This window comes from Kogia breviceps, chromosome 1 (assembly GCF_026419965.1).
Source record: "Kogia breviceps isolate mKogBre1 chromosome 1, mKogBre1 haplotype 1, whole genome shotgun sequence".
Classification (NCBI taxonomy): Eukaryota; Metazoa; Chordata; class Mammalia; order Artiodactyla; family Physeteridae; genus Kogia; species Kogia breviceps.
The window spans coordinates 198009261-198037122 of record NC_081310.1 but is presented as its reverse complement, the minus strand read 5'-3'; the positions used below and the strand labels follow the sequence as shown (position 1 = coordinate 198037122).

The 27862-nt window shown below is 56.4% G+C and overlaps 1 protein-coding gene across 1 annotated transcript in view; it reads right to left on the bottom strand.

Annotated features, from left to right (window-relative positions):
- The window catches only part of ACOT7 (acyl-CoA thioesterase 7), an 88728-nt gene that overhangs the window by 34015 nt on the left and 26851 nt on the right, over positions 1-27862 (bottom strand). Inside the window, exons 5-7 of the mRNA XM_059039627.2 lie at positions 22684-22798; positions 15248-15334; positions 351-467 (exon numbers count right to left, since the gene is read on the bottom strand). Of these exons, the coding sequence (XP_058895610.1) occupies positions 351-467; positions 15248-15334; positions 22684-22798 (319 nt within the window). The remainder of the gene's footprint in view (positions 1-350; positions 468-15247; positions 15335-22683; positions 22799-27862) is intronic.

Sequence of the window (27862 nt, the reverse complement as noted above, 5' to 3'; positions counted from 1 at the left end):
TGCCGCCCCGGGATCTGGTGGCAGTGGTCGCAGCAACTGTGCGCGTAGGGTCTTCGCAGGGCTCCACGCCTGGGGCAGTTTAAGAGGACGAGTTTACGCGGCTCCTCAGCAGGATAAAGGCCCCGATCACATCTGAGTTACAGAATTTACCAGACTGAAAAGTCAGTCAACCCGGCAAACCGTAACTTCACAGATGCATCACCCAAGGCAGACTCGAGGCTCTGGCTCCTGTGTCCTGGCAGATGGGCAGAGGCCAGGGCCCGGGAGAGGCAGGGTGAACCGAAAGCCAACCGTACACGGGACCCAAGCAGCCACGGCAGCGCCCCTCTTTGTGGGCGGAGTTCTCTTACCTTTTCGGATCTTGTCGTAGAAGTTAATGGCGTCCACGGAAGCCGTGACGATGTTGGTCTTGCAGTGACGCGCGGCCACAATCCCGGCGACCTCGTCCATGAGCTTCATGGTGACCCCTGCGGAGAAGCGCAGGCGGCAGGTTAGACGTGGGGAAGTGGAGCCTACTGGCCGTCCTGGAAACAAGTTACGGGAAACAACGCGCCCGTCCCCACCCGCAGGGCCGCAAAGCTGGCTTCCCTGAGAGCTCTGGAAGACGGCCGTGGCTGAGGTTCGAGGCCACTGACAAAGTGGCGACCGCTCTCCTCACCGCTACAGGCGCCCCCACCCTGCCAGGAAAGCCCTGTCACACCTCCACCAGGATGGCCGCAGCAGGGAGCCAGATGCCGGGCGCCGGTGAGAATGTGGAGAAATCGGAACCCTCTACACGGCTGCGGGGGATGGAAACGGTGCAGCCGCTTTGGAAGCAGTTGGGAGGGTCTCGCAAGGCTAAACGCAGAGCTGCCGCGTGACCCAGCAGTTCCACTCCTAGGTGTGCGCCGGAGAGAAATAAAAACGTGCGTTCACGCAAAGACTCGTACATGAGTTTTTGATCCCGTGAGAGCCTTACTCATAATAGCCCCAGAATGGAAATAACCCAAATGTGCACCAACCAATAAATGCACAAGGAAAATGTGGCATAGCCATACGATGGGATATTACTTATCAGCAGAAAGAAACAAAGCACTGGCGCAGGCTACAACATGGAGGGGCTGTAACAGCGAGACACACTGGGTAAAGGAGGCCAGAGACACCACAGACCACACATTGGAGGATTCCACTTATACAGAATATCCAGAAGAGGCAAATCCATAGATACAGAAAGTAGATTAATGGCTGCCTAGGGATCGGGGATTCGGGAGGAGTGGGGAACGGCTGCTAATGTGGTTACGAGGCTTCTCTTTGGGGTGATGAAAATGTTCTAAAACCGATCGTGGCGACGGCTGTGTACCTCTGAATATACACTAAACATCAATGACTTGTGACGCGAGCTGTACGGCATGTGAATTACATCTCAATAAAGCTGTTATACAAGAAAACAAACAAAACGAGACAAGCGGGCTGACGGAAAGAGCGCTGTCAGCCAAGGTGTCTAAAACCTCAGGCCGCAGACGTTTTCTTCCGCTCACGCCCCCTGAATTGACGGGATCAGGACGGCATACCTGCTGCTAACCCCCCACCCCCCGGTTCCTGCCCCGCCAAGGGCAACACAATATTCTTCTTATCTCATATTTAAAACCTTAAACCGTATCTTTTATTAGGTCAAACTACATGAAATGGCCAATATTCAACCGTTTTGACCTATAAAAGCAGCAAAATGATATTGATCTACCTGATAACTATCAGAAATCTTAAAAGTTATGGGGACTTCCCTGGTGGCGCAGTCGTTAAGAATCTGCCTACCGATGCAGGGGACACGGGTTCGAGCCCTGGTCCAGGAAGATCCCACGTGCCGCGGAGCAACTCGGCCCGTGCGCCACAGCTACTGAGCCTGCGCTCTAGAGCCCGTGAGCCACAACTACAGAAGCCCGCGCGCCTAGAGCCCGTGCTGCTCCGCAACAAGAAAAGCCACCACAATGAGAAGCCCGCGCACCGCAACAAAGAGTAGCCCCCGCTCGCCACAACTAGAGAAAGCCCGCGCGCAGCAACAAAGACCCAACACAGACAAAAAAAAAAAAAAAAGTTATGTACATTCACCCACGGATACAGAATGATTTCTAAAAATGCAGAGAGAGGCAGGCTCATAAAACCCTGGCTCCCAGGGAGTCATGTTTCAGGTGGGGCTCGTGGACTTCAGTGCCTGCAGGGCCAGGCAGGTGACGCCGGACAGCTGCTGGCGAGGAGAGCTGGCGGGGCCCCTTCTACAGGACAGCTGCTGCTCGGCCCCTCCTGCTGTGCCTCACCCCCAAGAACAAGGGCCCAGCTCGACCAGACTAATGATATTTCCAGAGAAGCCTGGAACCTACGAGTTTACGAGGCATCTACCAATTTTTAAACATTGGTGATTAATTAAAACTCTCTTTCCTGTGAAGGGGAAACAAAATACAATAAACTAAAAACGGGACAGAAGCCCCTTCTGTAATGGACCAGAGGCCTCGTACAGATACTACCTCAGAAGACACTACTTAAAAGGAACGTGGGAGACAGGGAGGGGCCCTCTGTCGGCAAGAGGCATACCTGGGGGGTTGGTATACTCTTCTCTCTATGTTTGTGTATATTTGAGCATGTCCATAATAAAAAAAGTTTTTAGAAGAAAGAATCTGGGTTGTTGATTTTAAAGTCATGTTTCTGTTACATGACCTTCCTCACGCAAGATCCTGACGATGACGGTGAAGCATGGAGACGATGGGGCAGAGCTGGCCGGCGCCTGCCGCCCTCAAAGCATTTTCCAAGATACTGCGTCATTTGGAGGCTCAGAGTCGCACAAGGTCCAATTCTAAAGAGAGTGCAAGTGAGAGGCTGGGGAAAGGCCCTTCGGCAGAAAACAGAACCACCGGTGCCAGGTTTTAACCCTGGGCGGCTGGCAGGGCGGGGAGGCTCCGGGTTTCAGGCAGCTTGGCGCTCAAGGTCTGAGACAAAGGGTAACACCCGGCTTTGCGAGGAGCCTCTGGTGGGCTATTTTACGTCACATTGGAAATGGCCCCCGGGAAGCCATGCCTAAGCCCAGCACGGGTACTTCCTGGCCTTTCCGCCCACAGTGAGGGAGGGGCCTTGATGAAGGCGGGGCAAGTGCTGTGGCAGCCAAGTCCCTCACCGACCTGGGGCTCCAAAGAGGTGAAAACACAGGCCAGCATACAGGTCACCTGGCGGGGGAGGGCACTGTCCCTCCCACGTGGTGGTGCAGAGCTGGGACGGCCTGGGCCTGAGTGCCCCCTGCCCCCGCCTGGCTGGGGACCCTGAGCGGGCATATCATCGTCCGAGCTTCGGGCTCCGGGTTCTGCAGCTGCAAATTAGAAGAGGTGGCAGCAGGGACACGCAGGTGACTGAGGGGCGAACAGGAGGAGCTGAGCGGCTACAGCTCAGAGACTCAGGGGCTAGTGAGCGTCACCGAACGCCACCCTGATTTAACTCGGGGCTTTGGGTAGAGAGCTGCTGCGGTCTAGGGGATTAAAAATCAACAGAAAAAGAAAGACAAGGGAAACGTCTCAGAAGACCAGGAAACACAGGGGCGACACACCCCACCTGCGGATGGGGCCGTGGGCCAGCGTGCGTGTTTGCGCCTGCGTGTGTGGGCGCGTGCGTGTGTGTTTGTTTCCTAGGGGAAGGGAGAGAGCCCAGACTGAGTGCTTGCTCCTAGGCTGACCTGCCTCATAAAGTTCACGTCGTTAGAGCAGCTGGACAAGTGGTTCTACTCTCGAAAGGACTCGGTGTGAGCTGAGGCTTGAATTCAGAAGGTGTTTCCCGTAGACTTACTCCAAGTGCGATAAGTGACCAACAAAGCTCATTAGGTGTCTGGGGTCGGCTGCATTTGCCATGAAACACAGCTGCAAACACGATAATTTATTACATTAAGAAAAGGCCGATCCAGAGTCTTGAAACAGTTGAAGGCAAGAAGGATGAAGAAACAGAGGAGATTCTGGTAGAAACTGTGTGCCTGTGTCACGGGGGAGGGGGCTTTGCGGGCATTTTAACCAGAGGATGTTAGAAATTTATGACGGAATGTGTATTACGTGCGGCTGTCCTGTTTTTCGACGGAGACACCGGCGAACTCAGCCACATCAGGGTCCTTCTGGGAACAGATGAGACAGAGATAGCCAGAGATTTTTTTCGAGAGAAAAACAAAGAAAGGCGACACTGGAGTCTGGTGCGGGATGGTGGTGGGAGCAGAGAACTAGACGAAAAACGGCGGGCGTTTACGGAGATCCAGGCGCAGGCGACGCCCCAGCGCGTGGCTCAGAGCCCCTCGGGCTGGAAGGACACTGTGCTTGTTCACTGATGCCCCCCAGGGCCGGCCCCATGGTCGGCTCTTAACACATACTGCGTGTAAGAACCAATGAATGAACGAACGAATGAATGAGTGCTGGCCCGCCCTGGACAGCAGCCTCGGAGGGGGAGGGGCCCTTACTGTCTCCGTTTTACAAAGCAGGAAGCAGAGGCTCAGAGAGGCATGTGGCCGTGGCTCACGCCCTCGGGCAGAGGCGGGGACCAGCCCCTGACCACAGGCCACCAGAGGCCACGCCACCTCTCGACCCAGATTCCCCCGGTACCGAGACTAAGACAGGACTGTGGAGAAGAGAGCTCAAGTTCCTGCAGCAACATCCGTGTGTGCAGGGTGGGGGGTGTCCCAGACCCAGAGCTCCCAAGTCACCGGGCGGTGTCTTCGGGGAGGGGTGGCTTGGAGGTCGGAAAGAAAGAATTTATATTGGGATTAATGTTTAGAACACAGAAAGTACCTACAATTAATCCCTTATTTGTAGGTCCTGAAAAGCAGAAGCTAAGAATGGAAGACTAAATGGAACGAGTAATAATCAGCTCCTTCAACCAACGTTTTGCCCCATTTATCCAAAATGCAGGGACTTCCCTGGTGGCACAGTGGTTAAGAAACCACCTGGCAATGCAGAGGACCCGGGTTCGATCGCCGGTCCAGGAAGATCCCACGTGCCGCGGAGCAACTAAGCCCGTGAGCTGCAACTACTGAGCCCGCGCGCCTAGAGCCCGTGCTCTGCAACAAGAGAAGCCACCGAGACGAAAAGCCCGTGCACCGCAGTCAAGACCCAATGCAGCCAAAAATAAAAAATAAAAAAAAAATTTTAAATGCAGGTAGAGGTTCCACGAGGGACTTCACTGTTACTAAATATACTGCAAGATCCAAAGCGTGTGCTAGCCAGGATGAGCTCTGAGCCCAGGGCACACGGGGTGGGGTGGGGGAACATGAACAGCTGGCTGAGCTCCTGGTGCCTGATGCCCCATCAGCCCGGTGTGGCACCCCCAGACCATCACATCACGTGACACGGAAGCTGCCACAGGGTGGGGACACGCCTTATTGTCCCCGTGTCCTGACCAATTCAGCACCTGACACACAGCGTTCAGAAAGGGCTGCAAGTGAGTTAGTGAATCAGGGACCAAAGGAACGCTGAATCGACCCCAGGAAGCAGCTCCAATAGCGAGTCACAGGGCCCAAACTCGGGTAACAATCACAGTTAGTCCAGGTGAGGCCAGGAAAAGCCAGGTGAGCTGCTAGGGGACGTGTCTGATGACAAAATCACTATTCATCTCACACTTGAAGAGACAGCCCCCTGCCGACCCCAAGAGCCAGCACACAAATCTGAGCTAGCAGACCAGGGAGAGAACTGCGATTGGCTTGAGACCCACAGGAAAGAAGTGGTTACAGTGACGGCTCCTGGACTGAGGCCCTGGCCTGCCAGTGCCCAGGTCAGGGGGCAGACATGACCCCACCACACGAGTCTACTATCAGATGATACTCCAAATCGGGGTTGATCCCGGGTACCGGGACAGCGATATACGGGCAGCTGGTGACAAGGCTGAGGAGGAATCCCAGCACTGAGGGACAGGAGGTCTGTTCCACAAGGAGAGGAGCTCCAGACGGGTCTCACCTGGACCATCTCGGCCCACCTCCGTTATCTCCACCTCCCGGGGACCACGGTGGGGTCAGTGGGAAGTGACAGCAAGGTAGATTTTAGGGCTCACTACACGGAAAAACTTTCTGGGGGAAAAACTTAGACTTGTGCAGAACTCAAGTGTTTGGCCTTCTACAGGCGGGGCTCCCGGCCCCCCGCTTTGCATGTGGGTAGCACAGGGTCAGCGCTGGAAGCAGAAACCTTTGCCCGCGGCTCCCGGTGGCCCCGAGTCTGTTCTCACAAACGCGACGGAGAAGCGTGAGGCATAACGGGGCCCTCTGGGGTCCTGTGTGCAAAGTGGACTCTGGCGGCTACTTGGAGGGAAGGGAACTGATCTCGTAAAACCGAGACTACAGGCACCTCGGAGACATTGCGGGCTCGGTTCCAGACCCCTGCAATACGGGGAAGTTAGAAATAGAGTTGGTCAAACAAATTTTTTGGTTTCCCAGTGCATATAAAAGTTATGTGTCTACTACACTGTAGTCTATTAAGTGTGCAGTAGCATTGTGTCTAAAAAAGCAATGTACATAACCTTAAATAAAAAAGAAATTATTGCTAAAAAATGCTAACCATCATCTGGGCTTTCAGCGAGTTGTAATCTTTTTGCAAAAGCAACTGTTGCAACCAAAGTCACTGACAACGGATCACCGTAACAAATAGAAGAATAATGAAAAAATTTGAAACAGTCCAAGAATTACCAAAATGTGACACGGAGACAGGAAGGGAGCAAATGCTGTTGGAGAACGGCTGCTGGACAGAGTTGCTCAACGCAGAGCTGCCACAAGCCTTCAATTTGTTAAAAAAAAAAAAAAAAAAAAAATCTGTGAAGCACAATAAAGTGAAGCTCAATAAAACAAGGTCTGCCTGTATAATAAAATGTTGATTACGGGCCCCTCTCTCCTCTTCCCGGTGAGGAACAACCCTGGACCCCTCGCGGCACGGGTCTGGGCTGAGACATTCCTGTTCTCTGTTGCTAAGAGAAAACGGCCCTTGCAGAAAGCAGACGATAACCTCCACATAATCTCATCCCGTTATGACATTTGTAAAGAAAGACTGTTATCACAAAATACCCTTACCTATGATTGCGGACACAAGACATTACAATCAAGGTGTCCACTGAGAAAAGTAAATTTTGCTTAAAAACAAAAACAACCAGAAACCCAGCTGCCCGGTTTGTAACTGCCCTTCCTCTTACTTTGCCCAGCCGGGCCCTCTGTCCTGCCAGAGGGAGCCACCAGCCCGCTTTGACACTGGAAGTCACCTTCTCCCCTTCACTTTTTTACGCTTTAATTTAAAATATCAAGTATCCGAGTTTTCGCAAAAATGCCCCTTTCCAGGTTCCCACTGAAAAACCTCATTAATTCCTTCCCATTTAGATATGAGAGGTGCCACCGACGACGGGAAGAGTACTTTGGCAAATGAGTCTGTCGTGAGCTGCTCTTATCGCCCGAGATTCGCCATATAAAAGATGACAACAAACCCGGAGGATTTGCTGCCCTTGGATACTGCGTTCATTTCAGGAATTACGGGAAGGAAAAAAGTAAGACTTGCGTGGCCACCAACATACCGATAAACGTCGGGTACCAGAGACATTTTGGAATCTAACACTTAACTGCTTACAGGTTTGCTTTGCTTCTGTTTTTAAAGTACTGACAACATGTTGACTGGCTTAAAAATAGAGGCTGAATTTTCTTTCCCCGGGCCTGCCTGGCTGCCTGGGTCGCGCCTGCTGCAAACCCAAAGCAGCCGTTAGCAGCTCAGAGTCCGCCCGGCGCCACCGACTGCGCTGTGGGGGGGCCAATCGTGATGCCCCCGTTTCTATATTTAATCCCAGCTGAAGGAGTGTGGGTGCCGGCCTCCTATATTAAGAAAACGGTAGTAAGTTCACCTTACTTTAACTAGCCCACCGTTTGGAAATTGCAGGGGGAGTTACTCGAAGAGCCGGTGGAGCGACAGCCCCCCGAGACTGTCTGGCTTCTCCCCCCTTCAGGTTCCAAAAGTACTTGCAGGTCTCTGGGAACCAGGACCAAGGGCAGAGGACTATTAATTAAGGTAGCTAATAAAGGTTGTTTTTGGAAATGAATGCACAGTGGGTGAAGATGATTGGTTTCTAATGACAAATGTCAAAGGTGGGATCTGGCAGAGGCCTCAGGCACAGCTGGGTGCGGCTCCCCCGCCCCCCGCCCCGGGGCGGCGCTGCCTGGCCATGAGGCCTCGTCTTACTTCTGCACGAGGGAACTGGAGAAGGTCACAACTAAGTTTGCTTACTGCTGTTTGAGAATCAATGCCTTCCCTGTTTTGAACAGGCAACAGGGCAAGTAGGGCACACGCGTTCCTGCCCCAAATGCCATGGAGAGCAGGGAAAGGTGGCAGTGGTTACGCGCGAGCCCCTCCCAGTGGGACGCGGTGGCCTCGCCGGCGTCCACACGAGGCAAGGTCACGCCTTTGACGGCCCACAACCGCTCTGGAGGGCGTCAGTTTCCTCCCCGGAGTCCAGGCTGCAGGCAGGGGTGAAGGCTAACGCAGAAGAATTCACGCTCCCGACGCTGAACGGGAAAGACACCGTTAGGGGACATCTGCCGTGCGTGCCCCAATGATCGCAAGCAAAGGGGAAGCAAAAGCTGATAAACGGGGCACCAAAGCCCCAAGCACCGGTCCGTCAGTAGGGAAGGCCGTGCGCAGGCTGTGGAGCTGACTGGGTTTCTCCAGCGAGATGCTTTGCAGTTCAGCAAGAAGCGGGGGCAGCAGCCGCGCGTGGCGACCAGCGCGGGCGGGAGGAAACCAGCTCCGGGGTGGGCGCCAGCAGGTCCTTTGAGCGGGGAGCCAGGAAGCTCAGGGGCAGCTCACAGCGCCCGGGGTTTCAGGGCTGTAACCAGCCCCCAGCCCCCGCCCTTCCATCCAGAGGGACAGGAAGCTGCTCTCTGGAGCCCTAGCGGCAGAGAATGGTATTTGCAGAAACAAGGATTCTTGGAAAGTGAGACCTGGAAGGAACGGGGGCCATTGCCTAACACAACTCGGCCTCACGATGAAGAAACCGGGGCCCACACCGGCCTTCACGCCCTCACCTCTCGACCCCGGGAGACCAGAAGCTCCTCAAAAGGAGGAAACGGGCCTTCCTGGCCTCCTTGCTTCCTCCCCGGCCACAGGGTGGACACCCACTGCAGCCCACAGCAGGGGCTCCGACGAAACGAGGTCACAGAGCTGGAGAGGAGCATCTGTGCCTCCTTCTGCATTCTTCCGTGAAATCGGATCCTCTTCCGGGTGCGGAGGACCGCCTTTGCGTAACGGCCCCATGAAACCCGAGCAGACACGAGCGTGGGTACAGGGGTCGCACGCCTCGCCTCGCCTCGCCTCCCAGGCCTCCTCCTCTTGGCAGGGGCTCCTCTCGGCCCGCGTGCCCCCTGCCACCCCCGGGCTGCCGTTTCTGCCTCCCCCTCTTCCTTCAGGTCCCGCGAGGTCACCCGGCCCCGGGATCCTGGGGCAGCTGTGTGTGTCCCCTTGGCGGCTGGACGCTCGTGTGCAGGACGTGTTGCGGGAGCAGTTCTGCCTCTGGACGTCTCGGGCGGGGCAGTGCCTGCGTCCCCGGGCCCCACACGGGGCTGGCACGCGGGAGGAGCTGCCCGTTGTTCACCCAGGCAGGGGCCGTCATCACGCGTCCTCTCGGGGGCTGGGGGGGCTGACCTGCCATTGCCCGTCAGTTCTGGGGCCCCTCGGCCCACTCAGGGACCGTCTTCTCTCTCTCATCGTCTCTTTCTCTGGTCCCTTCACTCAGCACATGGCCCGTCTACACCGCAGGGGAGGGATCCGTCCAGGCCCGGGGAGCGAGCAGGCCGGGGTGGGGCCCGTTTTACATGGGGTGGTCAGGAAAGCCCTCTCCTTTTCTCCAGAGATCTGAAGACAGAGAGAGGTATCTGCGCAGCTGTTTGGGGGCCACCACCTAGGCAGAGGGACGAGCTGGTGCAAAGCCCGCGGGTGGAGGTGCCCCCCCGCTGCGTGTCCCGGGAACCCAAGGGGTAGGGCCCACGAGCTGACACGGTGGGGCGGGAGGCGTGTGGGGAGACACGTCCCGGAGGCCTTGCGAGCGGAGAGAGAGGCGGCACAAACGGAAGGCCGGGCTTCTACCTGGACCCAGACGGGAGCCGCTGAGGGGGCCGAGCAGGACCGCCTGACCTGCCTTTGGCTCTGAGTGGACCAGAGCACGGAACTCGGACCAGGTGTGAGGCCATCTCCACGGTAACGCGCATGTCCCAGAGGTGATGGTGGAGGTGGCGAGAACTGAGGTTCTGATGTTTTGAACGTAGAGTCCGAAGGACTGGCTGACAGATGAGACAGAGAGCCCTGAAGAGAGACCGAGCCCCGCAGGGCCGTGGGGGTTCTGGCGTGACAACAGGAGGGTGGCCTGGCTGCCACCACAGGGGTAGCAGGGGGGCTCCGTGCCTGACGTCAAATCGGAGAGGCCCGTCCCGAAGAAGCAGCTAGAGTCCGGGGCCGCTGGCCTAGGCTGGTGTGGGACAGAGGAGTCCTGGGGGTGCGGGGGGTGGGGGTGCAGGGGCAAGGATGCGGCCCCGGGACCCGATGCCGGGCAGGACAGGAGGGAAGGCGGAACGGCACAGGGACTGAAGGGGTGGCAGCGGGCGGAGGAAAGCAGGGAAGGGCGATCCCGGGCCTTGGGAAGGAGGTGGCAGGGTGGAGGGGAGCTGGGAGAACTGTGAGGGCCAGGCCCGCCCGCCGGCTTGGGCAACGGCAGGCCAGAAATGACCTTGACAGGGGGCACGGGCCGGAGCGGGCTCCCGGGAGGACCATGAGAGGGACTGGACCCGGGGGACGGGAGGCACGGGGTGCAGACACCCCAGGGCGCCGCGCGGAAAGCGCCGGTGCTGGGCATGGGGTGGGGGCTCGGGCAGACAGACAGGCGTCCCCTGCGGGAGCGTGGGCACCCAGCGCACTGTGAAGCACGGGCAGAGCCTGTCCTCAGTCTGAGGACATGGGAGCCACGTGCCCAGGTGGATTTACGGCCCGCGATTCTAACAGAGAACAGCTGCCAGTGGCTCAGGACACGGCCACCGGGCAGCGTCCACTCAAACCGTCTTTCCAAAAGATTTCTTTGGTTCACTCCGTGGCCGTTCACCAAGCTCCTTCTCTGCAGAGCAGCACGGGAGACAGGCAAGGGAGACGGGGACCTCCGGGAGACGAGCACCGGAGAAAACCACAACCGGCACAGGGGGCGGGGGGGGGGGGCAGGACGAGAGAGGCCGTGGCGTGGCGGTGGCGAGGGGCGTGCAGCTGCCCGGGAGGAAGGGGCTCAGGGGGCACCAGGGGGGCGCGGGACGGGGGAGGGGCAGGCAGACGGCGCCCGGTGGGAAGCACAGGGTGAACAGAGGCACCGACCGAAGCAGGAGAGCAAGAGGCGCCCTGAGGGAAAGCAAGCCGGGAGCCGGGAGGCAGCAGGGGCCCACGGCTAAGAGCCACACGCGCCGCCGGCAGAGCTGTGGCGCCGCCACCTCTGGGGTCTCCCCTCTCCGATCCGGCCCTCACGGCCAGATGGGCCTCGGCGAAGCGCAGCGGTCCCGGCTTTGGGGAGCACGCCTCCTTTCGCACCCGGCCAGTTGTGGCAGCAACACCCCCTCCGGGCTGGGAAACCCGCGTGGAAACAGCCGACAGAGGGCCGGGCGAGGAGAGTCCCCCAGGGAGGAAATCAGAGCAAAGGACATCTCAGGAACCAACACGGGAGAAGGGAACGCATCTTCAAGAAGACGAATCAAAGGTGCAGACGCAAAACCAACGCCCCCTTTTCGTCACATCATGAAAAAGTCCTGTTTCATGATCCGAGTGAAAATTCACTGACACAAAACACACCTTAGAAAACAAACAGACCTGCAAACAAAAACAATGAAAAGCAGTTTTTCTATTTCAGGCGAGCCCTTTTTATTATTATTCATTTTATATGCTGCTACCTTACTGAATTTTTAATTGAGTTACTTTTATCACTGAATCTCTTGGGCTCTCCAGGTATGTTACTGCGCCATCTGCAAAGCCAGGGAGCTTTCCTTCTTTTCTGCCACTTCCTGTGCCTTTATTGTTTTCCTCCTGTTTCACTGCAGTGGCTGAAATCTCCAAAACAACGTGAACTAGGGTCCCTCTTAGTCCTAACCTCAGGGGACGGTCCTCCGAAGAGCTCCCCTCTGAGTAAGATGGTCACTTTAGGGCTTTTATCACCTTCGGGAAGTAAAATCAATTCCTGCTCCGAGTGTTTTTGTCGAGGATGGGTGTGTGGGTGAGTTTATAAAAAAGGTCCTGCCTGTGGCAAGAACCTAAACACCCCCGCAGATAGCTGCTGGGTCACCCCTTTCAGCCGACCATGGGGGAGGGGAGAGAGGAGGGGAAATGGCCTTTTCCGGGCTGAGATCCCGGAACTACCAAGAGGAGAAAGACAGGACTGCACCTTGATCCATGCAGGACTCAGAAGGCAGAAGCCAAAAGCCCGGCCGGCGCTTCTGCACGGAGGCCCTGAGATTCCGAACCACGGAGGAGCAGCCAGCCCGCCTTCCCACACAGCAAAACAAGCATCCTCTGCTCACTCCCTGCATCTTTTCTATCCCCTCGATGCATTATCGGAGGCTCTGTCCCTGCAGCCAGGAAAGGAGGGAAGGCCCAGCATCTGACAGGAGTCCTGGATTCCATCTGTGATTTCCAACCCTTCCTACTACTTCTCTCACCAGTTCAGCATTGCCAAGATCTGTGTTGTGTGTGTCTTTCTTAAGCGGCAGGGTAGGAGCCAGTCCTCAAGATGAAGACTATCCATAATGTGTGAAAATCACAGAAAACAGGACGGGGAGGAGGTTTTCAAAGACCCACACCCAGCGCGGAATTACTGAATAAAAGCCAAGTTAGCGTCCACCTCAGTTCACCGTTTCCGCCTGCGAGTGGCATCTACGGAATGACAGTTTACAGGAGACTCTCACTCAAATGACGTGGACGCCATTCTTGCCCACAGTACTCTCTCTGTAGGAAAGTACGATACAGTCACAGTGCTCAGCGTCTTCAGTACGGTACTTATTTTGTTCCTTCATTGCCTGGTGGGTTATGAGGCACTATAAGAAGTGATAAGAGGGACGTACCTGGTGGCGCAGTGGTTAAGAACCCGCCCGCCAACGCGGGGGACACGGGTTCGAGCCCTGGTCCAGGAAGATCCCACGTGCCGCGGAGCGACTCAGCCCGTGCGCCACAACCACTGAGCCTGCGCTCTAGGAGCCCGCGAGCCACAACCACTGAGCCCATGCGCTACAACTACTGAAGCCCGCGCACCTAGAGCCCGTGCTCCGCAATGAGACAAGCCACCGCAACGAGAAGCCTGTGCATCGCAACGAAGAGTAGCTCCCGCTCGCCGCAACTAGAGAAAGCCTGCGCGCAGCAAAGAAAACCGAACGCTGCCAAAACTAAATAAATAATAACATAAATAAATTTTAAAAATAAATAAAGATGAAAAAAAGAAGTGATTAGGTCTGGTAAAATTATTAGGCATGGTGTTTAAATCATGAGCACAAAACCCCTACTAAAATGGGCACTAAATATTGTAAAGCCATTGTAAACACTTCTTTAACACACGTGAAAAAACACACTTGCTTTAAATGCAGTCGCACAGGCTCCGTAAATGAGCACGGTGTGCTGTAGGTTTCTAGGGAGTCCAACAATTCCCTCGCCTCCTGCATTTCACGGACGCCTCTCAGCATGTGAGGAAGGATCGGACAGAAGAGTATAAACTTTTTGCCAAGGAGACAGTGATGATGGCAACGCCACATTTAGTGAACTTCCAACATCCGGATGAAATAAGCAAAAATTCTAGCACAGAGTTTCACAAATTTCAGGTAGAGCGGAGCTCTATGAGGCTCAAAGACAGTTCTTAGCAGTTACAGGAGCCCGGCCTTTGGCTGGCAAGGGCTGGCGAAGAACAAGAAGGCTGGTAAGGCCACGGCTGCTCTCAGAGAAGAAAGATACCCTGCTTGTCACGACATTCACGGGGCTGGAAAGCACCCTTTGTTGTAAAGTAGAGCTTCCCTTAGGTAGGACTAAGTTAATCATATCTAAGGGCATCGTGAGCCGTGTTTAGTCGAAAGAGGAAAATAATCATGAAATTGAAAAAAAGAAATACACAGAAGAGGATTAGTTGAAAAAAGAAACAAACTTGAAAAATACGTCTCAGATCAGGGCCCATTCTCTGATTCTGACAGGTCCAGGGCCCCTCATCCCAAGCTTTTCAACCCAAGCCTGACCTGTGCCTCTTGTTCACGGAACAACCTTCTGCAAAGCACCTCTCTGGCTCTGTGTGAAACCCTGGAGCCAACACAAAGAATAAGGCTGAGCCCTGCTCCTGAGGCATCCCCTGGTAGAAGTATCAATGTAATCCTGCACAGAGTGGTACCGCTGGGACTGGGTTTTGAAGGATGAATAGGAGTTTTCAAGAGTGGAGAAGAAAGGAGAACTTGGCATTCCAGGTCACTGGAAATGAAGAGTGCAGAAGAATGGCATGTGCAAGTGCCAGTCACGCCTGGGGGACGATGAATTGCTCGGTACCCCCAGAGGAGCGGTGCCCAGACTCCACCACCCACACAACTTCTGCTAACGTCTACACCACTTTAAAACATTTCCCCTTATGTTTTTCTTTAGACTGACTGGTTTTTTAAAGTTTACTTTGATCTCACCTGAGATGATAATCTCCATTAAATTATGGGTTTGATGTGTTACTTATATTTTCCCTAAATCACACAAAAAAATAATTACACACTGTTAAAGTAAAAAGTGTCCCTCTGTGAGCCGGGAGCTAAGCCCCCTTGTGTTCCAGCCGTGGTTCCCAAGCTGGGAACTTCAAGGCCTGTATCGTCTGAGGTGGAATCTGATTAAAGGAAGAAACACATGCAAACGCCAGAGGCAAAAACGTGCTGAATTAAGCCCTCTTTCTCAGCGGGTCACACCGTCACTCCCTGGTGACTTCACTTCCCTGCCCTGACCCACGGGGCAGCCACTAAACATCTCGTGGCCATGGGCCCCCAGGGCTGCGTGTGACCCTCCCTTAGGACAGTCACCCATCTGACCTTCATTCCCAACTTTGAACACAAGCGCCGACAGTATTTCAGCAATTTGTTATGCAACCTCTCAAAAGTTTAAATTCACACTTCATTAAACACAAGAGCCTAAACTGGGTCAGATGGTGGCAGCATGGCCTCCTGGGGGGATAACGAGGAGCCGGGAGCAGGCAGGGGACAGCGGGAGTCAGGGGTCCTTACCTCCGTGCACGAAGCCGTGCAGGGTGCAGTCGGAAGGCCCCACCAGGTGGATCAAGCTGGACTGGCTGTAGCTGACCGTGTTCGGCTCTGGAACCACAAAGGAGAGACATTAGGCCACGGGAGGGACCGCTCAATTCCCGCAGCCACAGGGCCCAACAGCGGCGACAGCGCCCTGATGTTCGCATGGTCACCGCGGGCTTCCCACTGCCATCACCTTAGGCGGGATTTCTCTCAGGAAAACCATGGTCTCAAAATGCCCCGGTCCGTGGGAGGGCAAGGCTTTCGAGGATTAATTAGCCACTCTGCTAGTGGGTCATGACACTACTCCCCGGGGACACCAGTGTCCCCAGCGAGGCCCTGCCCTGACTCCCCGAGCAGCCACCGAGCACCTCCTGCCTATAAGCCCCCAGGGTTGGTATGACCCTCGGTTAGGAGACAGTCACCCGTCTGACTTTCGTTCTCAAGTTTGTAAACAGGCACTGACAATGTTTTAGCAATTTATTATGCAGCTTCTCAAAAGTTTAAACTTCAACTTCATTAGACACAACGGTAGGTGGAAACTGGGAACTGGACGGAGACGGCACAGACGTGCATCCCTAGATCTCACCCTGGGACTCCTGCCGGCCCTCGGTCCCCACCCGGCCCCGGAGACACAGCACTGGAAGGTGTGCTGGCCTTCCCTCCAGTGTCCCCGGTTCATCTTCCCAGAGCACCAAGTCTCTGGGGGCCTCCCTCACCCACGCGGCACGGCTGCTGCTGAAATATCTGTAAGAGGCTGCACTTCAAAGACAGATGAAATAAAGCCCCGTCTCCCTCCAGAAATCGATACTCTCCCTCGACACACTCTTCCAACGGGGCGGGTCACACCCACGCAGGGTCTTCGCAGCAGACCCCACTGCTGCGCCCGCTTCCACCTCCCCAAAGCCTTCCGGGAGGGGTGACGCCCGTGTTTCCTGCCCGGACAGCTGGTGCTCAGAAAGGGCGGCCCCTTCCTGCCCCAGCAAGACCAAGCTGCCGAGGAAGCCAGCCTGCCGGGCCCCCGAACGGCTGGGACACCCTGCAGGTGAAGAAAGGTCCTTCCTGTATTTGGCGGTAGACAGAGAAGTCTGTGCAGGAAGTAACGCTGCTCAGGAGCCAGGAGGGGCGCCAACCCAGAGGCCGGGGCCTGGGTCTCTTAAGCATCGACAGTTGCCTCCGAGACTTTTTCTAACGCTCCTCCACGTGGGATCTCAGACCGTGTGGTTGCCTGAAGGGGTCACGAAGCAGGAAAACTTGAGTTCCGGTGAGCCGGGGCCTTAAGGATTGACTTCCAAACTCAAGATATTTTCTATCTGTTCTCAAGCCTCACGGCTTAGAGAGATTTAGACTCAAGTTGTGAGCTCCTGTGTGAAGCGCCACCCGCTCTGAGAGGTCCCTACGGGAAGGCCTCAGGCATCTTGGGATGCTCCCAGCCGGAAGGGTCCTCGGCTGTGTCAGAAGCAATGAAGCGGCTCCAGCCTGGGGGGAGGGGTGGGATGGGGGGAGGGGTCTCTCATTATTATCCACAGTCAGTGCCCACCTCCGGGGGTTCTGGCGACCGGCCTGCTCCCTCTCCGCCTGCCTCCCTGGCTCAGTGTGATTGGCAGAGGCGAGCGCCAGCCACCATGGGAGGACCCAGCCCCTGCCTCGGGTGAACCCTCAAGCCGGGGACTTCGGCAGCCGCAGCCTTTCGTGGCGTCGGGAGCTGGTGGTCAGCAGCCGAGCGGAGAACTCTGGCCCGAGAGGCCGCAGTCTGAGGACTCCGCCATCCAGCCCAGCCGCCTGCGCGTGGGCCCCGCGGGAGCAGGGGCGCAAAGATGCTGTCTAAAGCCAGCCAGCAGATGACACCGACGACTCCAAAGGCTCTGGGAGGGGAGCTCCAGGGTCCCCGGGCATCCCTGGGGGCCTCGGTCAGTGCAGACGACCGGAGGGGGGAGACGCTTCCTCTCGCAGCTGCCTCCCAGGCCCCGGGACGTCCAGAATGGCCTGGATCATCCGAGACCACACTGGGCCTCGGGTAATGTCGCCCGACACGCTGCGCGGGATGAGAAGGGAGGCCCTGAGAAGGCGCCCAGAACTCCGCCCTGCCCGGTTCCTCATTTCACCCCAAGTGGAGAAGATGCACCCGAAACCCTCCTTGCGCTCGGGAAGTGCGGGTAACGGCCCCGGACGGTCAGGATGCACCCAGGGCCACGCCTATTGTGGCCTCGGGGGCATCTGAAGATGGCCTGGGGAGACTAGGGGGAGGGGCACAGCCCAAGGGCCACAGAGGATGCGGGCCAAGTCCCTCTCTGCCACCAGAGCCATCAGAGAGACACTCCAGGCAGCGCTGCCAGCCCACGACACCCCTGACCTCCAAGGACCGTCTCCCTTGGGCCTCTCTCTTCAAAGAACACAAAGGCCCCGAGAGCCACGGGGTGCCCTACTATGCTTTCTCTGCTTTGGGTCCCACTCATAAAAGACATCAAAGTGGCTGTTTTACAGCATGAATGGAAATGAAAAGCCTCGAGTTTGGCCTGCTCTCAGGAACTGCTCTGACCAGCTGATAGGTTTGCGCGTGCACAATGGCAAAAGAATTTTTTTTAATTTCAAACAACGGAAACAGCATACAAAAACCTTTGTCACGTCAACTATCTACTTATTCAAATGACAAGCCGCTTGAAATGACTATTACAACCTAGTCAAAGAGACGCCCCCGCTGCTCTGCAGTCATGTTGAAAATATCAATTAAGCCGCGTCTAATGATTTAGTGTTCCTGGAACTGGCACTGATGAGCTCTCAACGAGAGAAAACACCAAAATTCTGATGGGAATAAAAAATACACCCAACACCCAACACCCAGGTCCCTCCTTCCCTGGGCCGCGGCCCGTAACTCATGGGGCTCTGCAGGGTGGGACCGTGCGTCTGTGGGTTCACAGCCCCTGGATCAGGCGCTTCCCGTCCTCAGTGGCCTTTCCCCGGTTCTCCACGTCCTGTTTCTTAGGGGAGCTACAGGGAAATGCGAAGAGGATCTTCGAAGTTCAAGGTTGAGGAACAGACATCTGGGGGTTACCCGTGATCGCTGCCAGTGCCGCCTTAACAAATAGATGGTGGGGCTGGACAGGATTCCGCGTCGCTGTCTTTGAGGGTGAGGTATACCACGCGTGACCAGAAGGCAGGACTGGCAGCCCCTCTCCTCGCCCTCGCCCGTGCACGGCTGGACCACGTTTCCCAGCCTCCGCTGCACGGCTGCTCTCCTGCCACAGGAGAGTGAGTGGAAGTGCTGCATCCAGGCCCAAGCTGTCAAAACCCCCGAGAGGTGAGCCTCCCTGCTCTCTCCCCTCCCGACGTGCCCCGAGAGCTACCTGATAAAAGGTGCGGAGCTACGAGACCAAAGGGCCTGAGTCCCGAGTCCCCACCTCCTGGAGGAGATCCCCCAATTAGGAGTTTACAGGAAATAAACCTCTACTGAGCTAGGAGCTAGGATTTTAGGGTGTAAGCAGCTACAATGACCTTGACTAATGCAGTGCCTAATCTTTGAACCTGCGATTTCAAAATGAGGTCCAGAAGCTGAGTTAGGTCCCCAGGGCAGCCGGAGACGAGCACAAGAACCCCCTCTTCTGTGCTTGCAGCCGACGAACGTGGGGCACAGAGGGGCTAAGTCCCCACGGAGGAGAGCGGGGAGCCAAGCCCAGAGGTCCGGCTCCAGACGCTGTGCTCCTCCTCCTGCCCCCCCTACCTCTGCCCTCCCCCCCAGGCCAGGTGCTGCTGGGAGCGGGGTGACGGGGCCCGGCCAGACCCTGGGGAGAAGGCTCTCCCACCCAGCACAAGCCCCTAACGGGCACAAGCCCTCTTAGGGGCGGCTCAGGGCTGATCAGCCTGCGGCGGTGGCCGGGCACTGGCTGACCTCAGGGCGGCAGGGTGCAGGGCCTGAGCGGGAACGAGGGGCGGGTGTGACTCACCAGGACCCCGGCTGTCCTGGTCGTGGGGACCGGACTTAGAGGTGAACACTGCTTCAAACACAAAGGCCGGGGGAAGAGGCAGGGCTGATTTTTAAGATTTATTTATTATTTATTTATTTATTTTATTTACTTTTGGCTGCATCGGGTCTTAGCTGCAGCACGCAGGACCTTCGTTGAGGCACGCGGGATCTTTCGTTGTGACGCGCAGGCTCTTCGTTGTGGTGCACGGGCTTCTCTCTAGTTGTGGCGTGCGGGTTTTCTCTTCTCTGGGTAACGGCACGTGGGTCCAAGAGTGCGTGGGCTCTGTAGTTTACGGGACGCGGGCCCTAGTTGAGGCGTGTGAGCTCAGTGGTTGTGGCGCGCGGGCTTAGTTGCCCCGTGGCATGTCGGATCTTAGTTCCCTGACCAGGGATCAAACCTGCATCCCCTGCATTGGAAGGTGGATTCTTTACCACTGGACCACCAGGGAAGTCCCAGGGCTGATTTTCTCATAAACCCAACAGCTCCCAGAAAGGATGGTGGGTCACGTGGCCAAATAGTCCCTACACAGTTAAAGCTGAACAACTAATGGCCATGGGTTGAAGAATTCAGGGTGATTGTATTTTGTCTCATCAGATGGAGAAAACAATAAGAAAAACTGGGCCTCTGAAGAACTCCCAGACTCTCTGAAAAGACACCTGAAAGAGGAGGTCAGCCCCTCACAGGGATTGCTAAGCAACAGCCACAGAGGCTGAAATGTGACTCTGGTTTCAAAAGTAACAGAGAGCGGCAGGTCCAGAGGGCCTTGCAGGCGCGGGGCGGGGGGGGTGGCAACGCTCGGGCCAAGCCTGCCTCATCAGGGCGGGGTGGGGGTCCTCCCAGGAAGGGGGAGAGTGTTAGAAGACCCCAGTGACAAGCACACACTACAGTAGTACTCAAAAAGACCGGAGAATGGATATGTGACTTCCTTAAGAAGTGGTTAAAAGCCAGTCCCTATTGCTGAGAAAGGTGTGTTTTTATTAGGGCCAGAAAGGGAAAAAATAAAAGCTTGTAAAAATCTATCAAGAAATCTTGAGATTTAGAATGCCACTTTCCATTAATATCATTAGAGAATAACAGATCCTGAAAAATATCATGGATCAGATTTACAATCAGAGGACGGCAAACAGAAAATTATCTCATGAGTGAAGGAACTTAAACTGACTGAAAACCCTGAATAATCTTAGTTCCCCAGACAGTCAGTCAAAGGAGTAAACCAGGATGAACCTCATGGCTCTCAAAGCTCAAGACTGAGCCTTCGGCCCCGGCCTCCATCCAGCACCGGCCAGTAACCGCCCAAGGACAGGTGGGTCCGGCCCCCAGATGCCAGCCAGCGCCTCTTCCGAGCTCCCCTCTTTGATGCTTTTGGGCTGACACTGTCTCTACCCTTCTGTCTCTTACAAGTACATTGCTCGTTGGATTTGGGGCCCTCCCATGTTTGTGGGTGACACAGGACCACCTCATCTTGAGGTCCTTAACTTGATTCCACCTGCAAAGGCCCCTTCTGCAAAGAAGGTCACAGTCACAGGGCCCAGGGACTGGGCGTGGACCTGTCTTCCAGGGTGAGGAGCACTGCCTTTGGGCCCGCTCCAGCCTCTCTCCCAGGAACACCCCCCGCACCGAGTCTGTGCCTTTCCCGAGACCCCTCGGCCCCTCTGCTTCCCTCTGCAGTCCTCCGTGCCTTTGCCTGACCCGCCTCCAGAAAGCAGAGGCTGGGACTGAGGTCGCTGCCTGATGGTAGCATGTGCCCCAGGGCCTGGATACACTCGAGTCATCACAAGAGCTCACAGGTCTGTGGATTACCGTCTATTTACATTTTATTGTTCAAAGATACAACTTTATCAGGTTTCATCAAAACAGCAACATTCTATTTATACTGATAGGTTTTCCTTTTCTTCCTTTCTTTTTTTTTCTTTTTGGTGTTTGTTGAAAATGCAGAACAGTGCACTTCCTTGGTGGTGCAGTGGTTAAGAATTGGCCCGGGAAGATCCCACATGCCGCGGAGCAACTAAGGCCCTGCGCCACAACTACTGAGCCTGCGCTCTACAGCCCGCGAGCCACAACTACTGAGCCCGCGTGCCACAACTACTGAAGCCCACGTGCCTAGAGCCCGTGCTCTGCAGCAAGAGAAGCCACTGCAATGAGAAGCCCGCGCACCATGACAAAGAGTAGCCCCCGCTGGCCGCAACTAGAGAAAGCCCACATGCATCAGCGAAGACCCAATGCAGCCAAAAATAAATAAATTAAATAAATTAAAAAGCAGAACAGTAAAGACACCAACGTCCGGTGCCCTGGCCTTCACTGTGGGCAGGTGAGGGTGGAACTCAGGAAGGATGAGTATGAGGAGAGCCCCACACAAGCTGCACAGACACTGCCAGGGGCGTCAAGTGCACCCCCGATAAACGACAGAATTCGAAACCAGAAAGTCCTGTCCTAGTCTGCACGCCTGCGAGGTGTTCACCAGTCTCAGCCTCCTACACCCACCCTGATGCCAAAGGTGGGCCGCAGTCAGGAAGGCAGGTGGGCGGGCAGGCGGAGTTTCTCCAGCCCCTGCGCTAGAGCCCACCGCACTCCTCCCAGCGGTAAGGGCGCAGAGCCCGCGGCACGTGGAGAGGCGGCACCAAGAGAGGAGCGGGACGCCCTGGGGCCAGTGCTCGGGCGGCAGTGCAGGACCAGATCAGGGCCACAGCACCCGCGGGCCGGGCCCCCGAGGAGTCGCTCCGGGACCCAGCATGGAACGTGGACGCTCACCACAGGAGCCCGGCCCACGTGGGGAGGCTGAGGGCGCGCAGCCCGCTCTCCACACGGTAAGGCGTGGTCACTGTGTGCGCAGGGGAGGGTGATGAGCGTCACCAGGCCCCGCGGCCCCCAGGCCCAGCCCTGCACGGTGTCCTGGCAGGGACTCGGGAAGCCTCCCTCACCTATCTGGACTGTGGCGGCGCGTCTCGTTAAAGCCGACAGCCCAGACTTACAGGCACAAGGATGAAGGCTGGAAGGCAGCGGCCCCGCGGCCGGCCGGGCGCTCAGAGCCCGTCTAACTTGAGGCCGCGTCTGGGCGGCGGGCCGCGGAACAACAATGCGGGAAACGCTGCTGCCGTTCTGTCTTTTTCATGAACTGGAAATCCCGGCCAGAACACACTCTTGGGCGAGCTTGGGGGACAAGTTCTCCGTGGCCAGGAGTGTGTCCCTCTGCCTGGGCAGCGGGGCCTCTCCCCACGGGGGCCTCCAGGTCAGCGCTCTATGGGAGCGGACGCACCGAGGCCTGCGGGTTGTCCCCCCGTCCCCATGGTCGGCTGTGCGACTGGGAAGGGGCTTGCAAGGTGCAGGGCCAAGGGGACAGCGCTCCCGGGACCCCAGAGCCTGCCCCAGGAGACAGCGCCAGGGGGCGCACCGGCCCAGAAGAGGACGCTCGTGAAGTGGCCGCGCCGCCCCGGCCCCAGCCCACAGCCCAGCTCCTACCTGGGTTCAGGACGGGCTGGACGATGTCCCCATTCCGCCACGCGGTCTCCATGCGCTCCAGCTTCTGGGCCTCATAGCGCTTGCGGCCCTCCTCCTCCTGCTCCTGCCGGGAATACTGCGGGGGGCACGGGCGAGGGTCAGGTCTGGCCCGCAGGCTCGGCTCCTGCGCGCGCGGCCTTTCTGCGACCGGAACTATCTATTCTTTCTCTGACAGTGTATGCTCAATACAAATAACGAAAACACAGAGAAGGGGAAAACATCATGTATCCTTCCCCCTGCAAGAGTGCCTGGGTGACATGTCTGCGTTACGTCCTCCCTAGAATTATTTTCATGCCCGCGTATAAATAAAAGGTTCTGCCACGCTGTATGTGAAGTTCAAAGTCATGGGATTTCCTCCTCTCGCTGCATCCTCCTACCATAATTTATGTGATGGATCCATCATATCTGCGCCTTTAGTTTGCTCCCAATTTTTCACCATTAAAACAATATCAGGGCTTCCCTGGTGGTGCAGTCGTTAAGAATCCGCCTGCCAATGCAGGGGACACGGCTTCGAGCCCTGGTCCGGGAAGATCCCACATGCCGTGGAGCAACTAAGCCCGTGCGCCACAACTACTGAGCCTGTGCTCTAGAGGCTGAGAACCACAGCTACTGGGCCCGCGAGCCACAGCTACTGAGCCTGCGTGCCACAACTACTGAAGCCCACGCGCCTAGAGCCCGTGCTTCGCAACAAGAGAAACCACTGCAATGAGAAGCCCGCGCACCGCGATGAAGAGTGGCCCCCGCCTGCCACACCTAGGCAAAGTCCTCGCACAGAAACGAAGACCCAACACAGCAAAAATAATTAGTTAATAAACTCCTACCCCCAACATCTAAAAAAAATTAAAATCATACTGACAACCTCAGCCACTTACCATGTTATACCTACCCCATTCCTTCCTGGGATTCTTTCCTGGACATAGAACTACAGAGTCAGGGAGCCCCAGGAAGGCTGCACCCCCTCTCCCACAAACAGGGAGAGGAGGGAGCAGGTCCCCATGTGCCCCTGACACTGGGCAGCCTCACTCTGCTGACTCCTGGCCAGCTGACACCCGCCAAAGCTAAAACAGCCCCCCTGAAGCTTTCCTCATGGATCACGGGGGTTCTGACCCAAGAAGTTAAAAATAAAGGTGACAATCAAGGTTGGCACGATGGAGGATGCTGGGCCCTCTGGTGCCCACCGTGGGCAACACCCCTACCCTGGGGTCCATCAGACAGGCCCGGGGTCCACAGGTCCCCTGACCGGTCTCACCCTCGCAGCTGACCCCTGCCTGGGAGCTCTCCTTCTGAGGGGCTCTGACTGCTGCCCTTCCATCCGCTCTACCTGCGTCTCCCGCTGAGCCTGCAGAATAGCCGCCAGGCTCAGGGCCCCGTGTGCTCCTCTCTGCCCCGTGCACTTTCAGACCTTCTTCCAAAAGCCGCTTTTAAACTTCTTGCTTTTCCTGCTCGTGGCTCTCCTCCAAAACTGCCCAGGTCTGAACACATTCCGTGGCTTAATTACCATTATCTTGGGCTTGCGACCCCGTCTCTAAAGGAGGCTGTGAAAGGAGCTGACTGGTTTGTTCAAAAGAAACAAAGCATGGTGAGTGTTCAAGTCGCCGTCGACAAGTAGCCTCTTCCTCCATAAACAGATGGTTCCCCCACGTCCCACCACACAGAGCAATGGCTCTAAGAGTAGAGTTTGTGCTGTGCCTTTCTAGTAAAACTCAAGGATGTCTTATGTGTCCTCAAGAAATGCCTTTGTAAGAGATTTTTAAAAAACGAGCCCACCTCCCCAGTCTAAGAAATCCTCACGTCCAGCACACTCCTCAGGCCTCTGCAGTCACACGGGGACCGATGTGGGCCCCGGTCCTGACACGGGCGACGAGGACCAAGAAAACGCAGCCTGTTCACAAACAAACGCCTCCTGCTGGCTTTAAATCTGGGGACAACGTCACGAGAACATGCTGATGATGGGCTGGCACCCAACTCTCACCCGCAAGGACTCATCAAACCCAGCTGTTTTGAAGCAGGAGACAGCTCAGCTCAAACGTCCAAGGCAACAGTCAGTGCGAGCCTTTTTTTTTTTTTTTTTTTTTTGCGTTACACAGGCCTCTCACCGCTGCGGCCCCTCCCGCTGTGGAGCACAGGCTCCACGGCACGTGGGATCTTCCCGGTCCAGGGCACGAACCCGTGTCCCCTGCATCGGCAGGCAGGCCCCCAACCACTGCGCCACCAGGGAAGCCCAGTGCGAGCCTTTTAACTCGAGCTCATGTTTAGACACTGATAAAAACCAGTGTCCACCCTCCAATGGCCCCCAGCCTCTCGGGGGCCACAGCTGTCCCCAGCCACCGCAGGGGTCTCTTTTTCCATCCCAGGACCACTGAGGTCTCTGTTCCCTGGCGGAAGAGGTGGAGCAAAGTGACAAAGTCCTCACTGAGGGACACTGCAGGGGGAGGTGGGCTTCCCCCGGGGAGACGCACACACGTGGTCGGTCTACACACGCACATGTATGTGTGGACAGCGGGTGTGTGTGTGTGAGACGCGTGTTCTGTGTGTGAGATATCTACGTACGTGTACATAGACGTGTGTGAGATATACGTATGATCAACCTGTGTGTAATATACGTGCATGTGTGAGCCGTGTGTAAAATACACACGTAGACAGAAAGACGTATGTGTTCCTAATAAATGACCGCTACCTGTGAAGGGTCGGCAGGAGGATGCTGGCAAGACATACGGAAGTCTGGTGGTCGAGCCACAGCACCTGAGCGTAAACGCCCACGAGAGCCAGACCCGAGCTTCCCAGGACCGTCGCACGAGGACCCGGCCGGGCCGTGCCGATGAAAAGAGCGGAATGAGACATTTCAAATGAAACGATGAAACGAAAACAGTTCACATCAACTGAACGCTTATACGTGGGCCTGGCATGTGTAGGGGGAAGAAAGTGCACGTAAACATCAGCAATGGCTGCAGCCGGGAGCCGTGTGGCTTCTCCCATCCGGGGCTCTCTCTGCACCCGGTGGGACGCTTCCAACACTCCCCTCTAACACGGGCAGAGTGGATACTTATGTCTTATCAAACTCGGCTAAACAAAGGGAATGGGAAAGCTACCGGGGTCTCCGCCGGGAGGTGGGAGGGAGGGCAGGGTATGAGAGGGGTGATGCAGAGAGCTGCCCTGTCCCAGCAGGGACAGCGGAGACTGACGCTGCCCCCCCCCGACTCCCCGCCCCCCGGCTAAAAACCCACCGGCTCTCAGCACACGGGCCCCTGAGGAGCCAGAGGGAAACAAAAGCTAATGTGTCTGGCCCAGGAATCTTCCTTCAGCAGCAAAAACCCCTTAAGACCCACCATGTGGTGCTGAAACCAGAGATATGGCCGCTAGAGATTTCTAAACTGCGTAGCATCTGAAAATTAAATCAGTTAAATACTGTGCCTGAGTATTGACATGTGATGTGGCTAATTGAACACCAAGTGCTTAGTGGGAAAGAAAGCAGGGCTCAGCGTGCTCGTAATCTCTAAAGGGAACCGTCACTGCGCCTCAGACTCACGCCCACTTCTTGGGTTTGAAAACCCCTCAGTTAGTGCTGCTTGAAAATAATGCAATTTCCATCTTGCCAACAGCAGAAAGGAGAGCAGCTCCAGAAAGAACGGGGGCGGGGTGGGGGGGAAACACAGAGAGACAGAGACGGAGAGAGAGCTGGAGAGAGAGAGAGAGAGAAAGGCAGAGACAGGTGGGCTGGACTGAAGGCCAATGTTCTGGGTTGAACAGCGTCCTGTCAAAATTCCTGTCCACGTGGGACCTGTGCATGTGACCTTTTTGAGAACTAGGGTCTGTGCAGGTGTAATTAGTTAAGACATGTGTACACGCACACACACACACACGGGAAGACAGCCAGATGACAACAGAAGCAGAGGTTGGAGAGATGCAGCCACAAGCCAAGGAATGCCTGCAATGCCTGCAGCCCCCAGGAGCTGGAAGAGGCAGGAAGGATCCCCCCCAGAGCCTCCTGTGGAAGCCCAGCCCTGCCCATGCCTTGATTTTGGACTTCTGGCCTCAGAACTGGGAGAGAATGAACTTGGTTGTTGAGGCTCCCCAGACTGTGTCACAGCAGCCCCAGGAAACTCAAACAGGTGGGAAGCGTGGGAACCGTCCGGCCCACACCCTGGCCCTGAGCGCCCCTCTCTGTTCACACGTGGAGGGACAGGTGGCACGGATGCTGGCCCTGTGCTCCTGGCACTACCGCCCTGCCCTCGGGGTACCAAACCCTGGCCCGCCAACCCGATGCAGACCAAGGTCTCAGCACACTTCCCGTTCCGCATGGGGAGAGCTCCTGCTACCAAGATTCTTGTTTAAAGTCTAGACTCAACGGCAGCTGGAGCCCCGCAGCCGGCCGCCCCCCAGGAAACGCCCCGCCGGAGCCTTGACTGTGTCCACGGAGGCCCCGGCAGGGTCCCAGGTCAGACGTGAGCTGGCACAGGGAGAGGGCAGGGAACGCCCCCAGCTGACATCTGCAGCAGCACAGGAGCCCCCATCGCCCCAAGTGACCCAGGCCCGCAGGAAGGTGCGCAGGGGGGAGACGGGGTGGGAAGGGCTAGCAGTGGTGCGGGGGGACAGGGACCGTTCCTCCACGTGCTCTGTACCAGGGGTCCTCAACCCCTGTTAGGAGCCAGGCCGCGCAGCAGGGGGTGAGCGGCGGGTGAGCGAGCAAAGCTTCATCTACCGCTCCCCGTCGCTCCCATTATCGCCTGAGCCACCCATCCATCCCCCCTTCCATGGAAAAATTGTCTACCACGAAAATGGTCCCTGGTGCCAAAAAGGCTGGGGACCTTTTACTGCTCTATACAGTTCCCCACTGTCTGGTTCCCAGTTTTATTGTTCTTACAAGTTTCTTGGGGGCTTCCCTGGTGGCGCAGTGGTTGAGAATCTGCCTGCCAGTGCAGGGGATGCGGGTTCGAGCCCTGGTTTAGGAGGATCCCACATGCCACGGAGCGACTAGGCCCGTGAGCCACAACTACTGAGCCTGCGCGTCTGGAGCCTGTGCTCCACAACAAGAGAGGCCGCGATAGTGAGAGGCCCGCGCACCGCGATGAAGAGTGGCCCCCGCTTGCCACAACTAGACAAAGCCCTCGCACAGAAACGAAGACCCAACACAGCAAAAATA